The sequence below is a fragment of the Hirundo rustica genome, chromosome 5, assembly GCF_015227805.2.
Source record: "Hirundo rustica isolate bHirRus1 chromosome 5, bHirRus1.pri.v3, whole genome shotgun sequence".
Classification (NCBI taxonomy): domain Eukaryota; kingdom Metazoa; phylum Chordata; class Aves; order Passeriformes; family Hirundinidae; genus Hirundo; species Hirundo rustica.
The window spans coordinates 65,062,483-65,081,057 of NC_053454.1; the positions used below are offsets into that span (position 1 = coordinate 65,062,483).

General features: G+C 40.4%; 1 protein-coding gene across 2 annotated transcripts in view; it reads right to left on the reverse strand.

The window, feature by feature from the left end:
- Nucleotides 1-12,722: 12,722 nt before the first annotated feature.
- The window catches only part of PRDM5 (PR/SET domain 5), a 61,412-nt gene continuing 55,559 nt past the window's right edge, over nt 12,723-18,575 (reverse strand). For both annotated transcript variants that reach the window (XM_040064509.2, XM_040064508.1), the window contains exon 16: nt 12,723-14,837. In XM_040064509.2, coding sequence (XP_039920443.1) covers nt 14,673-14,837 — 165 coding nt within the window. In that variant the 3' untranslated portion in view covers nt 12,723-14,672. The remainder of the gene's footprint in view (nt 14,838-18,575) is intronic.

The window sequence follows — 18,575 nt, forward strand, 5'->3', positions numbered from 1 at the left end:
TAGTTCCAGATTGTCTCTCAAAGGGCTGCATCAATTACTGTCACTTATTTGTCAGCAGTGTGCAGTGATTAATTGGTGAGATCCACATTTTTGCGTGCCTTACGTCAGACACGGCTCTGCTCCCCCATCTGTTCTCACTGGTGTTAAGAGATCAGAACGTTCCACACCACAGACCTTGTCAAGGCTGTATTAATGTCTCACAATGGACCCAAACTAAAACAACTTAAAGCCCTACAGATTGCATAAATGTGCTGAAAACAGAGATGTAAAGAGAAGTGACTGAAAGATTTAGTAGAAATGAAAGCTGAGATGCAAAACCAGCAACAGGCAATGTTTTCTTCAGCAAAATGAGAATGTCATGCTGGCAGAATAGGGGAATTTGTTGTCAATCTTAAAATATGTGGAAAAGTTTTTATCATTAATTCAGAATAAGTAGCACTTTTCAAAAACCCCCAAGATATTTACAAAGTAAGTTGTTTCTTAGAAAGGACATCAAAAACAGCTTTCAACTTCTCACATCCTTACTTTTCTATTTAGCAAGGCATTTTAATGCCTCTGCCTCATTTCCTAAAAAACACATGCATTCTATGGACTTTCACAGAAGTCCAACATGCATATAAATGTTTCCCTGGAGCCTTAGAAAACACATACACACATGTATGTGCTAGGTAGGGAATAAATAATTCCATACACATACTACAGCACAGAACAGCAGGACAGTATTGGGTAACACACAAACTTACAGTTGTAACTATAACCAAGGATTAATTTTCATTATACCATTTATCATTTATGTGATCATTTTTATGCATAGAGATAAATGGTCTTTGAAATTTTATTTCAATACATGTCACAGCATGATAACATCTTCCTGAGTCCAGGAGTTGTGGTCTATGATCTCTGCCAAGGAAATTGCATAGATTTACATCAATGCCTTTATCTCTCAGTTTCTATCTGTTGTTTCACTATTTGTAACAGCATGACCCTCGCTAAAGTGACCTCTAAAGCCTCTGTTGCCATACTGCAACAAAGTGAACACAGAAAAAAACAACAAAATCACAGAGATTACGAACAGACCTGTAAGAACCAGATCCACATGAAGTAGCATAAGACACACTGAAGCTCAGTAACCATCCAGAAATGAATTTTCGTACACTTTGAATATTTTTACTGCTTTCTCAAAATTAAATGGAAAAAAAAATCTGGAATATCATACAAAGTATTCAAATGTAAGCACAGAGGAATAATGTTAATATAGGGGAACATTCATGCCAAAGTGCAGCTGGCCATGCTTCTGTGATGGCTCTAACCATGACTCCAATGTGGTTATCACAGTGTCAGCACTGTCGGTAGGACAGGCTCTGACAGCTCCTCATCCCACGCTGTTGTGCAGAACAGAACAAACCCTGCCTATGAAATCTGCCCTTGATCTGGGATTGACTGGTTCCAGAAGGCAGGTCCCACCTTTGTGGTGCAGATTTTGTCTCTGTGTCTCAGGTAGCATCAGCACCTTGGACAGTGAGAGGAAACAAGCAACCATTTCCAATTCCTGCTCAAGAATTCACTTTTCACACTTATTTTTCAATTCCTGACTTTGGCCCCATAGTGTATATTTCTCCTTTCTTGTCCTTTGACTGTTATCCTTTATAAGATATCATCTAAGAGGCTCTGTAAAATATTTTGTGCTGACACAATGAAACTATCTCGTAGTTCATTCATTTTACATTAGCAGAGTTTCTCTGTTGCACACCATGAACATCAAACACTCCTTCCTCCTATTTCTGTAGCAAAATTTAAAGCTGTATTGGCTTAAAAACATTAACAACATTATGCTTTATTTATTATATTCTACCTTGCGGGTTCACCTACATTAATTCTCCTGGATGCATTCAGCACAGGAGTGATCCCTGGCGTCTGGCTTTAAAGCAATTTATTACTATTGTACACACAGCAATATTTTAGATAGAAATTACAGGTGGGATTGGAAAAGTGTTACATTGTAGAAGGCTCTCATCTGTCTACCTTATGACATTAAAAAAAGTTCCCAAAGCTTTGAATATATCAGTGGTATTTCATATGCCTTGTCATTATCTTTCAATTCATGGTTCCCTGAGACAGATTTGAAGAGCAATTGTGTGACTGTAGGGGGTGAGAAATAACAACAAATGCTTGACAAATATGTCTCAAAAACAGAACAAAAGAACCTCCCAAACCAGAGAGTAGGCAGAACAATTCTTTTAGTCCAATAATACATTCAGAAGAAACACAGAAGCATTCTAGAACACATACGCTCCTTTCTGTTCTAGATAATGCAACTTAGTCACCAGATCATCACAAAGACCTGTAGTCTTAACACCTGAATAATTTAAATCTAGAGTATTTAATGCATTCAAAATCCACAAGAGGGCAGACACAGAGGTAAATTGAAGACACACATAAAGACAGCAGATCAAAAGAAGCCTCAAAAACCTGCCTGGTGTTCTCAAATATGTGTGGTTGGGTTTGTCTCAGTTTTGTGGTTTAAGAAGAATTTGACCACTTGAATGGGGGAATTTTATTAATAATGCATTTAGACTCCTGATTGCCTTTACTTAAAAACATAACTTTGCCACATGCTGAAAACATGAATCCTATTAACCAGGTTCAAGAAATTCTTCATTTGTTCTAAAGCTGGCTTTAGTTCCACAGATAATTATAATGACCAAATGATTTGTCTTGTTCAGTCATGATTAAAAATGGATTCACAATCACAGGAACTCTTCCCTACAGTGTATATGTTTAACTTTAATAAACTGCTTGTGCCTACTGTAAACAGTGAACTCCATAACCACACTCTGGCACATGTATTTACTGTAATAATTTCTTCTTCCTACGTGAGTATAAATCAACTTCCCAAAGCAAAGCTAAGTTAAGTACAAGATGAGGACAAGAAAACATTTTTCATTTTCTCAGAGGATGTATTGCCAAAATCTACAGCAGCTATGGATTCACCTAAGGTAAGTCTGAAGTGAAACACAGACCCAAGGATTCATCTGTGATCTATTTTGCTTGGTTTCTATAAAATACTGTTCTTCATGTCTGGGGCTTCTCAAAACATGGCATGAGGAACATCAAGCAGAAAAAGAGATGGTGAAAGCAGTTTATCCAGCCAGGATCTGCTTTTAGAAAAAGCAAATGCAAATGCCACAGCCCCTTTGAGTGCACAGCAAATATGCAGCTCCAGATTCTTTCAGAGTAAGCACATTCAGAAGCTGTTTTTATATTTCTGAAAATACCTTTTGAAGCAAAACATTTACATGTTTATCCTCTACAGACAGAGAGGTGAACTGTGGCTAACATGGACAACCTGACAGCAGCCCATATCTTGCGCAGACCTTGCCAGACCCTCATTTAGGAAACAGCACAGTTAATCATAGGAAATTTGTAATTACAGGACTTGCTACTGACTGCGCTTTTATATTCACAGGGGAAGTTACCAGCAATTATGAAGTGTCTGCTAGGGAACACACACATAGGATTTCTTAAGTTTACTAAATTTATGCACCTGACTAATAACTTGACACATGAGCAGTAGCACACTCAAGAGTAAGAATTTACAATCACAACCAAAGGCTCCAAAACTGACTATTAATTTTCTGTTTCTGGAAAAATCTTGCCTTGTAGCATTTAGTACAATTCAGAAGATACAACCTTGTTCACCATCCACACTGAGCAATCACATGGATGGTAGCTTTCAGCCTGAAACCTAAGTAGGATGATTCTTTTTAAGACTTGTCAATATAAAAAAAGATAAATTAGACAATTGCAGCTGAAAGGGTAAATAATTCATAATGCCACTAAATACACAGCAGGAAGGTACCGTTTTGGTACACAGCAAATGCACTCATTTATACCAGGGAAACCCTTTTTTTTTTCCCTTTTACTTCTGATGGGCTACTAATTGTTTACGTTTAAAAAGAAACAACTAAACTTGCATACCAATCAGCAATTTATCTCTCTGAATGAGAACAGCTAAATTTTAACCCCCTTGCCCCCCCTACAGTAATTGGCTGAGTCATGTCCAGTTTTGTGGTGGCTTTCTACAGAATTATGTTTAGAACAGGAAAAACAAACAAACAAACAAACAAGCAAACAAAATTCAAACCATTGATTTCACAGCTTTTTTCTACTCCAATTCTCATTTGAATTCCAGAGCCACATTACTATAATTGCTATGCTAATAAGTATCTAAGCAAGGAGAAGAATCACTGCTTCCAGCCACCCTTGCTGCACTGTAAAGGTGTGGGTAGAAGAATTTACAGAAGGTTTGGTTTGCAAGTTTAATACACCTGGCCTCATTCATAGCTCCAACAGAACTGATCTCAGTCTTTTTCTGTATTGAAGAGCTAAGACCAGCCCTGTCATCCCAAGAAAGCATTTTGGACATGGCTGAGGAAATAGTTTAGAAAGGGATAACCTCACCTGCTTGAGTTTATCTACCAACAACTGCCCTTACTGCAGAGGAAACTTTCCACTGCAGTCATCTGAGAAAAACTTTTGGGTCAGGTTACTCAAAGCTGCAGGATTTGCTCTCAGACATACGGAGTGAATTTAGAAAGCAAAAATATAGCAAGAGATTTAAGAGACTTTAGGAAGGTGTCTTTACATGGCTCAAGGCTGTTCAAATCACAAGGAAGGATAGGAAAACTGAGGCCTTGGCACCCTCTGCCCAGAATAACCCAGTAATACAACAACCTTCTCCTTCTGCAAAAGCCAAAGAGTAGAAAATGTGCTCTGCATAAATTGTCATTGTCACCTGGCAAGATTAAGTTACAAGCTAGATTCTGTGCTCAGTATCAGAAGGGAAGGCAGCATCCTGTTGTGGTTAGAAACAGAAAACTCCCAAAAACACAGAAAAAGTGTGCATCTTGTAAAGATTAGGGTACTCTTAATTTAATAATTCATCCTCCTCTTGCATTTTCTAGAATGAATCTGATTAAATAGCTATTTTTAACCATGGTTTTATTATTTTAAGTTTTTAATAATTTTCTTCTACGTGGTAAAGGAAGAAAACAAGGTGAGATCTGTAATTACAAATTTTTTCTCCCATGCCCAAAGGACTTTTTTTATTTCATGTCAGCAGATCTAATCCCCACTTTACCCACTATGAAACTGAACAAATTGCACACAGATGCACAAGGTAAATCCTCCAAGTTTTACTACAGTATAACTGACCTATCTTAAAAAATCAGAACATGCCAGACAAAAGGACTTGAATGCTTTAAAACATTTAGAACAAGATGTGATTTTGTGAAACTATTTTGGTACTTCCTGTCTTGCAAAGTGGATTTATGATCTACCTTAATTTTGCCAGATCAGGTTTGTTAAAGAATATTTTCAAGTCTGAGGCAGAGTGATCATGAAATTAGAGTTCTCGATAACTGGTGAAAAGAGGAGGAACACCAAGACCCTCACACTGAATTTCTGGAGGGCAGACTTTGGCCTATTTAGGAGACTTATTCAGAGAGTTCCTTGGGAAGCAGCCCTTAAAAACAAAAGAGTTCAGGAAAGCTGGGTGTGCTTCAAAACAGAGATTTCGAGGGCCCAGGAACAGACTGTCCCTGTGTGCAGAAAGATGAGTCGACAAGGTAAACATCCAGCCTGGATGGGAAAGGAGGTTTTGGAGGAACTCAGGAACAAAAGGAGGATGCATCATTTTTGAAAGGAAGGTCAGGTCTCCCAGGAAGTATTTAAGGGGGCTGCTAGAGCATGTAGGAAAAAAATTAGGGAGGTCAAAGCTCAGTTTGAACTTAAAATGGCGATTTCTGTAAAGGGTAATAATAAATGTTTCTACAAATATATTAATGGTAAAAGGAAAGGTAAGGCCAACCTTTCTTTTCTATTTGATGAGGGAGGGAACTTAGTAACTGCAGATGAGGAGAAGGCAGAAGTGCTTAATGCCTTCTTTTCCTCAATTTTCAGTAGGAAGACAACTTGCCTTCAAGACAACTGTTCTCTTGGGTTGGTTGATGGTGTCAGGGAACAGAATGGTCCCCCCATTATCCAAGAAGAGGCACTCAGAGAACTGCTGAGATGCTTGGATACTCATAAATCTATGGGCCCAGATAGGATCCATCCCAGGGTGATGAGGGAGCTGGCAGATGAGCTTGCAAAGCCACTCCCCATCATTTACCAACAGTCCTGGCTCACTGGCAAGGTTCCAGATGACTGGAAGTTGGCCAGTGTGACACCCATTCACAAAAAGGGTGGGAGGGAGGATCCTGGTAATTACAGACCCATCAGCCTGACCTCAGTACCAGCAAGATAATGGAACACTTTATACTGAGTCTCATCAGACAGAATTTGCAGGATGGCCAGGGTCTCAGGCCCAGCCAGCATGGGTTTAGGAAGGGTAGGTCATATTTGACCAACCCAATCTCCTTTTATGACCAGGTGACCCACCTGGGGGATGCAGGAAGGGCTGTGGATGTTGTCTATTTGGATTTTAGCAAGGCTTCTGACACTCTCTCCCACAGCACGCTCCTGGATAAGCTGGCAGCCCGTGGCTTGGACAGGAGCACTCTTTGCTGGGTTAGGAACTGGCTGGATGGCCGGGCCCAGAGAGTGGTGGTGAACAGTGCTGCATCCAGCTGGCGACCAGTCACCAGTGGTGTTCCCCAGGGGTCTGTGCTAGGGCCTGTTCTGTTTAATATTTTTATTGATGACATGGATGAGGGTATTGAGTCTTTGATTACTAAATTGGAAGATGACACTAAGCTGGGAGCATGTATCGATCTGTTGGAAGGTAGGAGGGCTCTGCAGAGAGACCTGGAACAATTGGATGGATGGGCAGAGTCTAACAAGATGAAGTTTAGTAAGTCCAAGTGCCGAGTCCTGCACTTTGGCCACAATGACCCCCTGCAGCGTTATAGGCTGGGGTCGCTGTGGCTGGACAGTGCCCAGGAGGAAAGGGACCTGGGGGTACTGGTGACAGCTCCTGAACGTGAGCCAGCAGTGTGCCCTGGTCGCCAAGAGGGCCAATGGCATCCTGGCCTGGATCAGGAATGGTGTGGCCAGCAGGAGCAGGGTCATTCTTCCCCTGTACTTGGCACTGGTGAGGCAACACCTTGAGTGCTGTGTCCAGTTCTGGGCCCCTCAGTTCAGGAAGGATGTTGAGATGCTTGAGCGCGTCCAGAGGAGGGCAACGAGGCTGGTGAGGAGCTTGGAATATAAACCCCATGGAGAATGACTGAGGGAGCTGGGGTTGTTTAGCCTGGAGAAAAAGAGACTCAGAGGTGACCTCATCACTCTCTACAACTTCCTGAAGGGTGGCTGTGGTCAGCTGGGGGTTGGTCTCTTTCGCCAGGCAGCAGCTGACAGAACGAGAGGACACAGTCTCAGGCTGTGTCAAGGGAAATACAGGTTGGACATTAGGAAAAAGTTTTTCACGGAAAGAGTGATAAGGTACTGGAATGATCTGCCCAGGGAGGTGGTGGAGTCACCATCCCTGGACATGTTTACAAAAAGACTGGATGTGGCACTCGATGCCATGATCTAGTTGAGGTGTTAGGGCACAAGTTGGACTTGATCTTGAAGGTCTCTTCCAACCTACACATTCTGTGATTCTGTGACACAGAGTATGATCATATTAGTACCAAAGAGTTAACGGCTAATGCTTGCAGTGGAGGTCTCTCCTCCAGCAGCAACCTTACCTATTGTAGCACTTCCTCTCAGTTTTGTTTGAACAGCTGGTAAACTGGAAAGGAACATGTGGATTTAAGGGCTTATAGTCTTTTCCCCGTAGAAGGATAACAAAAAAACCCCTGAAACCACAAACCCAAAACAACTTTTATTATTGGTTCCTTTTTGCTGAATGCCCTTCTGAAAGAAAAATAAATTAAAACAACCTCTCTTTGATTATTGTTCAGCCAAGAACATGTTGCTTTACCATGCAACTAATGGAATTAGAAAACTGACAAGCAGTTATTCCCAGTTCACTGTGTACTACATCTACTGATGCTGCTGCTATACAAATATGCTGAGATACTTCCATTGCTTCAGGATTTGAAAGATAAAGGCTATGAACACATGACCAATGATATTTGAAGTACAGCTGATCATATCTGTTTGTGATGCAAGATGTCTTATGGGAAATTTATATAGAACCAACATAACTTAATCATAAAAGGTTGCAATTTTGTCTCATTGTTGCTCTTTTTTTTTTAACAAAATACCAAATTTTAGCTAGGACATTTTTTGGTTGTATTTGTACAGAACATCCTGTGACCAAAAACCTGGACAATGGAGTCAAATTCCAAAATTTAGTTAGACTCTACTAATTTCCAGGAGCACACACAGAATCAGACTTCCAGAACCCTGTGAAACTGTGATCATGTCTTTCCTTTCCAGCCTTTTATATATCTGACCTATATAACACTTTATGCATATGCATGCATACCTTTTTCATGAAAGCCTTGTGGGATCACACCATTTCAAAAACCTAGGTGGCAACTCTTATTATTTTTTTCTTTCTTAAGTCGAATAATAATTCCTAAATCCGAGTTTCCTTGGCTTAGTTGTTGGAAAGACCTCATGGTCTTACACAGTAACACCAGAAGTCAAACACTAAGTGGCTTTGTTTTTGTTTCTCCATCTTACTACCTAGATTTTTCTGATGTACCAGGCCCAGGATATGCGCAGTGATGGAGATCCAGGAATTGTTTCCTGCCTACCTCAATTGAAGTCCATGGAGATAAATGGACCATCAAGTCTCTCCTGCACTTGCGACACGGGTGGGTGTTTCCCCCTCACTTCCCTGGTCACTGAAGAGTGATGACAGCTGGGTATCATGGTCAGATCTGATCTCACTGCTGCTGTAACATGAAAGGCAGCTGATGTTAGCAAACTCCAAAACATTACTACTTCAGCATAACAAATGGCTCAGGGAACATGAGCAGCCAACACTGAGCTCTGCCAGTTCACTGCCTGCCCTTGCCCACAGCATTGCAGAGGCAGGAACAGCTTACAATGAGAAGGGAACAGGAGATAGAAGAGGCTAACAGGCAATACCTATTAAATAGAAGACTGGCTATCGCAGGTTGAAAAGTTCAGTGAATACTTTTCCAGGTCAAGGAAACTTTATCTGTGACAACTTCTCAGCTGTGACTTAAATTACTTAAATTTCTCCCATCTTCTTCATGTACCACAGCACAGCTGTCAGAGTTCACGTTGAAGAACACAACTTTACAGCTGCAACTGCTACTGTATTCTGAGCTCACACTTGCCTAAAAAACCCAAATAAGCAGATTTCAAATCTCAGTGTGAAGAAAATTCCAACACTTCAGTGCAGGAGATACGTGAAATGAAAACATTTTACTGTACCCTGATCACACCCTGACAGCAGCACACTGAGCTCCTCTGCTCAAAGCGATGCTTTAGAAGGACTGTTACGCTACCTTTTAAACTGAAAAATTAAAAGAAATACAGAGTCAGATGTCTTAGAAGAATAAAAGCACTGGTACTTACTGACACAAATGCAGAGCACTAAAAGCTGCAATCTAAAACACAAAATGCCCAGCAGAGATTAATTTAGACTATTCCCTCCTTTATTGATTTCTACTTTGGACTTGCTAGCTTAAATTTAAGAATACATGAAATCCTTCACAGTCATACAGACAGACCAGGAATCTAACATTAGAAAATGAAAGGATACTTACCATCTTTACGATTTGTATCACCTTTGGGCCACACAGCTGATCAGCATGAAAAGCAAAAGGAACTAGTGAGAGCTGTTCTTAACATCAAAGATGGAGCTCTGTCCAAGAGGGGCCAGATGTAAGGGAAAAATTAGAATGAATGGAATGGTATCTGCAGAAAATTACAGAACATGGGGAAAAAGTCACAACCTTCTAAAATAGCAGTGACTACACGCTCTTACAGGAATATCTCTAGATTTTCGCATTATTCTGCGAGGCACCACTTACTAAGGAAATGTCAGTATTGTAATAAATGATTAACAAACAAACATACAAACACAACACAAAAAAATTTACAATGACCTTCAGAGCAACAGGTTTCACTTTATCACGTCTCAAAACCAGGTGAAGGGAACATTCTCTATTTTTTTCAGTTAATACCACCAAGTGGGACATTCTCAATGGAAATTTTTACTCAAAGAAGAAGGGTTTGATGGTTTGCTTTTTTTCCCTTTCTGGTTTTTTTTTTGTTTGTTTGCTCCTTTTCTTTAAGAAAGCTACGATCAAATAAAAATATGCAGTATACTTGTAAGTCTGCCTCGCATATAAAATTAATTACACAGTTCATGAATCCAGAAATTTTAAATGTATTACCTCTGACTGGGAGAAATTCAGGCCCCCACAGGGCAGCTCTTGCTGTGAAAAGACCTGGAGCTGTGAAAAGACCTGGAGTGCCAGCTCTGTAGCAGCTCAGGTCTGCAGCCCTTTTACCCCAAAGGGCAAGTTCCTGGAGGACAAGATGGAAAAGATGCTCACCTGGAGCTGGGCTTCAACTTCCTGAACCTGTTTCCTGTGTTTGCCATTCCCTCACTGATCCTGTCGATCCCTTGTTCTGTTGAACACCATTAAAAAGATCAAAGCTTCAGCTGCTTAACTGCTGTTGCTGATTACATACAGCAAGATTAATCTTTACATATTTTATCTCACCTAGAAATATTTTTTTAAAAAAGGACATTCTCCTCTCTGCTCACTGACTTTCTCAACTAGGTATTCTCAAAAGCAGGTATTAACCCTAAACACGTAGCAACTTTGCAGTACAGATTTATGGCAAAAATCCTATGCAAAACATGGAAATATATTAAATTATCCTCTTTTTCTCCCCAAAAGGATTTTCTTCTTTGTATTTTAAGAGACTTGTCCCTCAAAAACTCCTTAGAAAACCTTCACTTTTTTTTGTTTGTTTGTTTTTGTTTTGTTTTTTGTAGGGTTTTGTTTTGGGTTTTTTTTAGTGTTTTATTTTCCTTCTACTGTTCTGTGTGCCTGAGTTTGTATTGACCAAACAGATGAAGGAAAAACATAAAAGACTGAAAAAGTAAGAATTGGAATCTTGGTTTTCCTATGACTCATTCTTCCTTTCACTGATGTCAAAAAGGCAAACAACAACAAAGTAACCCACCCCAGACATGTCAAAAAGGTACCAATCTAATTCTCTTTGAAGATAATTAAGAATATATAGCTAAAAAACCATCACACAACTCAGTATATGATATTAGTTGCTTTTGCTATCTAACACTTAAAATTATATTTTTTTATAGTAACTACCAATAAATTGAAGTTTTCTGGACCTAGAAATAAACTGTTCTGATAAATTGTAACAAAATCTCTACAAATGAGAGGAAATTTTCTTTACTCAACTTTATGATGCTTATTTCAACTACATTTGTCTTAAACACATAGAATACACTTGATTTATATGAACAAATGATTTGTGGAATTGAACTGGCAAAGTCTCCAAGCTTCTCCTACCTCTCAGGATGCAAATAGGGCATGAAGCCTTAGGATGTTTCACACATAGAAGGCTGCCACAAACAAGAGAAATATTCATAATTACACTTCTCCAAAATCTGCAGGAACCCTGTACAGATGTCCCAATTCATTTTGCAAAACACTGACAGGTCCAAAATGAATCTGAACAGTTTGCTAATGCCAGAGTCTTAATATTAACTGCTGATAACTCAGGAATTCCACAATCACCCTCCAAAGTTAGTTTTACTGTCCTTGTAGATAAGAATTTCTTGGTTATCTGGCTGTACAAGAGGGCCTGTGGGAACTCTTTTGAAGAGTCTCCTGCAGCAAACAACTCACTCTGATAACATGAAGAATTTGATTGTTACTTGGTTTTAAAGCAGCATTTTTCCCAGTGCTTATGAACAGAATTAAGGAAAAAAAGAAAAAGGTATTTAAGCGGTATGAAGAAATCCAGGGCATCTGATTCAGCAGGAAGAAGCACTCTGGGAACCAGCTCTTCAACAGGAAATCAAATACATGTAAATTCAACAATTCTAGCTGCTCAAGCCCCCCTGTTAAGATGTCTTTACACTTGCCTTGCCAGCCACAGTGATGAGTATGAATACAGTACTTAAAACTAAATGGCTCAAAACTTTCATTTCAGCCTTGTTTCATATAACCAGAAGACATAAATCCTCCTCAAACTCATACAGGAATACTGAATGCTGACAGATTTCCACAGTTCTCTACCCACACATTCTGGCATCTCAAGAACCAATTCAAGTTAATGAGTTTCATACAGTAATGAGAAAGCTGCAAATAAAATGAAACAAAATTGTGTTACAACAAAATGCAGAACTATGATATGAATAAAAACAAGCCTGGATACAATCAGCAGTCAATTAGAATGACAAATTCTGTGTGGCTTTGTTGTGTCGTGAGGCAGCAGTGACCATCATCCAGAGAGGTTACAACCACCAGCAGGGAAACAGATGAGACAAATCTTTGTTGTAAGCATGAGAATCCATTTCTTCCCACCTACCCCGGGCTGGGGAGGGGGTGGGAGCGAAGAGGGGTGAAGATGAAGAGAGCGAGCAGGGGCAGGGCTGTGGGGTTTATCAGGTATTTTAGGGGAGGAGTCTTAGGTTTAGGTCAAAGAGGGGAGATCAGATTTCAGCCACCTCAAAACAGGACTCCACAACTCCTCCCTTTATAAATTGGTTAAAAGGTGTGTTGAATAACTCGTAAGAAGGGGATTATCGAGAATATGATTTATTGGTTTGCAAAATTAAAATGAACATTATTAAGCTAAATTAACAAGTAACAGAAAAGCATTTGAGACTTAATTACAGAGGATAAAGTAACAGAATTGATGATACAGAATGAAATGAATACATTTTCACTTAATGGGTTAATAGTTCAATCTCCTTTGGCTTTTGTTCTTCCTACCAGAAGAGGTGCAGTTCTTTCATCTGTTTTTTACAGAGGGCACAGTTCTTACTGTTCGGTCTTGGCTTTGGTGCTGGTGCTGTTATTGTAGGTGATGATTGTGAAGCAAGGAACGGTGAAAGCTACAGTGAGAGCTATCTGCAGCACGTGGCAGGGTCCGGCCTTCTCTCAGGGCTGCGCAGTTCCACCACGCCGCCTTTGCCGTGCCGGCTGCAGGGCACAGCAGGGCCTGGCACTCTCTGACCAGCCCTGCCTCACCTCCTCTGCTGTGCAGGCCCGGGGCAGGGGCAAGCTGCGTGGCAGGAAGCGAGGGTAGGTAGGCAGGGAGAGGGGCAGGCACAGGACTGGAAGAGAAGGACTTCGACAGGAAAGGGGGGGTTCTCAAAACTGCATGGTAAGCACCATTTTTTAGAAGGAGTGCCTGGGACAGTGTGGCCACTGCCTTCCTGGGCAGGGAATGGGGGATATGGAAAGACAGGGGCGCAAAGGAGGACACAGGACAGCGGGAGGACAGTAGCATACCCACATCACTTCTGGACAGTTTCCGACCTTGTCCTGCCTTCAGGGAAAGGGGGACAGGGGTGGAGAGGGGCACAGGGTAACGGAGAGATGGTAGCAACTCTGTGCCATCCTGGCAGTCTCCACTCCTTGCCACACTCTTAGGAACAAAGGGTAAGGAAAGATAGAGGTAGTAGCTTCACAGAAACTGAAAAACATAAAGGTTCACAGGAGGGCGGGTCTAGGGCACTGACACTCTGCATACAAACCGTCCATAATCGTCCATAGGTAGCCAGTAGGGCTTTATCATCCATTAGTTGCAGCAAACGTGTCAGGAGAGTTGGTAAGAGTCCCCAGCATAGTCCTTTTTGCAGGCAGACTAGCTGCTTGTAGCTTTTAAGAACTCCTTCCCATGAAGAATGAAAAGACTTGTGATGGTAGATGTTAGTCCATCGCTTGGTCCCAGAGAACCGGTCTCCTTCTTGGGAGTTTCCCTCTCTGTAAGCTTTTACCCCCATGTTTTTATGGGGGTCCCGCAGAGGTGACTTAGGAGGTGTCGGTCCTGTTGTCCTCACTGGTTGCCTGCATTCATCCACCATTTGTTGCGTCATGTGGCAACAGTGACCGTGTCCAGGGAGGTTACAACCACGGGCAGGGAAACAGATGAGACAAATGTTTGTTGTAAGCACGAGAATCCATTTCTTCCCCCCTACCCCGGGCCGAGGAGGGGGTGAGAGCGAGCAGGGGCAGGGCTGTGCGGCTTATCAGGTATTTTAGGGGAGGAGTCTTAGGTTTAGGTCAAAGAGGGGAGATTAGATTTCAGCCTCCTCAAAACAGGACTCCACATGGCTTAAAATTAAATAATTTTAATGGAGCCTTGTAGGTTAGATACAAAAATACAGTTGCAGACAGTCAAGAGTTTTGTTGCAAGTGTCCAGGATTTCCAGGCATTGCTACTAATAGCTAAGTTTCTAAAAACGTCATTAACAAAGAAAAGTTTGCTTAAAGCTTCTTTGTTTAAATGAGGATAAAATTTCTCCAAAGTTCTTGTATCTTCAATTCTTTTATTTTCAAACTGTTTTACATCAGAATGTCTTAGGGTTTTTTTGCTACTAACATATTTTCAACAAAATTGGGAAAAATAATGTGTGAAGGCATTACAGTTGTTTCTCCTGACTGTGCTTACTGGCCAGGTGGAAAGTCTGGAGTTTGTACACATGCAAATGCACCACTTTGGATCTACTCTTCTCACTGAGGCTGTATTTAGCTGTCAGTTTCTCCATGGACATTTTCCATATGCACTTTGAGGTAGTCATTCCTTGTAAACTTCTTGTGGCAGAGCTGGCACTCTGCCATGGGGCGGTTGGGGTTGTGAGTCAGCTTGTGTCGGATCAGCATCTTCTTCAGGCTGAAGGACAGGTCACAAACCTGAGGCAGTGAAGACAAGACAGACAAAATACTAAAATTTCGAGCATGTGCAACACTCTTAGGGTTACATCACTGAGGCCACAGCCAGCATATCTGCAGTATTTAATAAATGGGCAGGTCTTTGGAACAAAAACTCCTTCAGAGAGCACCTGAAAGATTTTTTACTCTGCCTGGAATCTTTTTTATGTTGTATATTAGGAGTTGTACCACAGGCACAAGAATTATGTCTGTCTAAAAAAGATTCAATCTTCAAAATAACAACACCTTGAGGTGTCCTGGTAACATTGTGGTGCTTCGTTCAAGTTTTTTCAAAGCTATTGTTCTATCTAGGATGCAGCAAAAATTATGACAAAACATCACAAGCATCCATCAATTCAAATGAAATATTTCCTTCCTGACCTCCAGAATGACACCTGCAGCTTCCAAAAGAATCAGTTCCAATAGCTCAGTTACAAGGAGGAGGAGGAGAAGTGAGAATGAAAAGGTCCTGAACACTGCAAGAAAAGTTAATTACTAATACAAAGGAAACCTCATTGTTCCAGTCTTTCGCTGCCTGGCCAAGAAAATGGAAGACATCTAGTAAATGAAGGTGCAATTCCTTAGCATTATTATCTGGTGTGCTGCTTTCCTTCCTCCACTGTACTCCAAGCAGCCCAGTTCATTCTGCCATTTGAATAAATGGATAGAGGAATGAAGGACTCTGCCATACTAAAGCCACCACTTTATAAAAATCCCTGTACTGAAGTTAAACTGAAAAACACAAAAGGTTAAAAGAACAAGTTCAGCAAAGAAAAGTTGGAATTTAAAGGCAAGACACCAAGTCAACTAAAACTGTGCTGTTATATTGTCACATTTACCTACCACACAAGGAAATACTGTAAAATGAATTTGACAGGGAAATGAAGAAAAAAAGAAATGGAAGCAGCTGCTGATTTGACAAATGAAATAGACAAGAGTCATATAATTAAACAAGAATGAACATCCATCGGCTTGCACTCTTAAAATTCCATGTCCATTCCACGTCCATTCCAGATATCTCCTTCATGCAGAAAATACTCAAGGAACACAGGACAATCCCTCTTAAGAAAAACAAAGCTGTAAATTTATATTGCAAATGCTGAATGATGACTGATTCCTTTTGAAAGCACAAGAGCTGACTATCCAAGTAGATCATCTTGACCTCCAGCATATGGACTTTATGCTGAATAAGACAAAACCATTAAATGACCATAAAATGGCAATGGCCAGAGGCAAGTTTTGTACCCAAAATAATTTTTCCCCACACTATGTGTGCTGCTGCACTAGAACACTTTTGACTTTATGACATGACATAATGCTGAAGACCTTCATACAGCAACTGCAGCTCTGCAGCTTTTCCCCCAGTGAATAATCTCTGAATAAACCTCTTTGAGACCCAAGCAAAAGCCACCCTTTTGTTACTGACAGTGAACCTCAATTACAGCACCCACTGGTCAGCTCTGAGCGCTGCTTTTACCAAACACCAGTTTCTGTTTCTGCTCCACAGAGCACACAAAGGGAACCCATAACATTTATCTAATCACAGCCACAAATTCCAGTGTGTTAGAAGTGTCACACTCGTAAATATACCATGTTTCTTGAGAGCCAGGAGGCCAATCAGGGATATACACATGTACAAGATACGTGTGTGTGCTCTATCTTACACCTCTTCATTTCTACACTAAACAGCTTATAACACAACCTCAAAGTATATTGTCTCATTTATTCCACTCATGTAACCAATATAATGTGTCCTTCTGTTCTTCCAAGGCTCTAGCACGTTCTGCTACCTTCCTTCTTCAAAAAGAACATGGAATGCACAGGATTATTAAAGGCATGGCACATCCTGTGCTGTGCTTACGCAGAAAATTTTTGGGGATTTAAGAGTTTGCTTTGTATATCAATTTTGTAAGCAAGACTGGTATTTTATAGATTTGAAACCACTCCTGCTAACATGCACTTGGGCTCTAATGAATCTCTTCAAAATGATTAGAGTTTTGGTCAGGAAGGGAGGATGGTAAAGACTGACATTTGAAAGAAAGTGTAAGGTCAACCAGAGGCAGAGTGGAAGGAAATACTGTACTGGAAAGAAACCAGGACAGGCAGTGCCTGACCTTTCTGCACCCCAAAAATAATCTATCGTCTCTGAGAAACTGAAGTTCAATTGGCCTTCCAGTAAAAAACAGGCTGGTCTGGTGAGGACAGATATCTAATTTGCTATGAAAAATTGCATTTCTATTTCCATATTTCAGTTATTCTCACTTTTCTAGGTGACATGTATTAGAACTGCCATCTTAAAATGGGAATATTCAATTTCCACTATGATCCATGGGATGTGAGAGCTTGGAGACATTAAGGTCTGAAAATGCTTTTGCTGACTGATAAGACACAGGAATAGACACATAAATAAACTGTAGCACCCTCCTCAAACTACAAGGATTACTTTCACATGTAACTCAGTCCTGCACTGTAATGACTGTTGCATCCACCTGAAAGAGAGAGTGAGACAGGAAGAGAAGACATGATTTTTATTTCTGACTATGGAAAAAAAAGATCTATTTAAAGCAAAAATACAGACTAAAAGTATACTAAAAGAATTGGTATGTGGTATTCCACAGATAAGAACTTGTGGAAGTTGTTGTTATAAATCACCACTCAAGTCACTAGAAGAAAAATAATGAGAGCATCTACAGCTATCTTAAGTAGAATAAAAAACTGTAGGTAAAAATACTTGTGGAGTGTAAAAAGGATATTTAGTATTGGGTAACCCACAATAAATGTCCCCCATAGGGACATTTTTCTGTAATTGTCCACTACTGGTTTTCCTGTAACATCTACATAAACATCTGGAATTGTGCAATGTGCAAGGCAGGTCTGGAGGAATGGATTGCTCTGGGCGACATTTACTGTGTCCTCAGCATGTGCAGAACAGGAACCCAGGTGAAATAAGGAGAAATTACTGAAAACACCAATTTTAACCCTCTCCAAGTGTGCATTAAGCAACAGACTACGGTGGGCACCTGGGTGACTGGAGTATGCAGGAATGAACAGTGGAGGCAACTGCTGTTATGTCCAAACTCCAAAAGAGCAGCAGCTTCTGGCAGTGTGCAGCCAGCTCCTTCTGAAGAGTGATTTTGGTGAAACAAGGCAGAAATTTTAAGTACAAAAAATATCACCAGTAACTGAAAGTACACTCTGAAAAATTCTCAAGCAAAGGACCAGGACTAGATACAGATTACAGCTGTTTCTAGAAATGCTATGGTTTGGAAAATACAGCTCCATTTAATTCACGAGGAAAACTGAAGGAAAAGCTGAAACAGGGAAATATGTTTTCATACAGCCCCTATTTCTAATTAAAGCAAGAAAAAGAATAAAATCAAACCATCATACCAAGTTAGTCTGCAAAAGCACACTCTGAATCCAAGAGCAGTGAATCTTGGATCCACAGTGTGGGAAAAACTGCATTTACACCACAAGCTGGCCAAGAGATGATAAACAGTATGACAATCTGAAAGCTGAAAAAGTTATTGACAACGATTTGGAGTTAGAGGAATCCTCAAGGTACTATCCAGAGCCAGGCTGAAATTATCCCAAAAGAATACAGCAAATCTCCTAACTTGTAGACACCAGCAAAATATCTTAGTAGAACTTTTTCATGAAATTAATATATTTTATTATCAATGAAATTACATCAAATCATTCATCAAAAAACAGAACAGT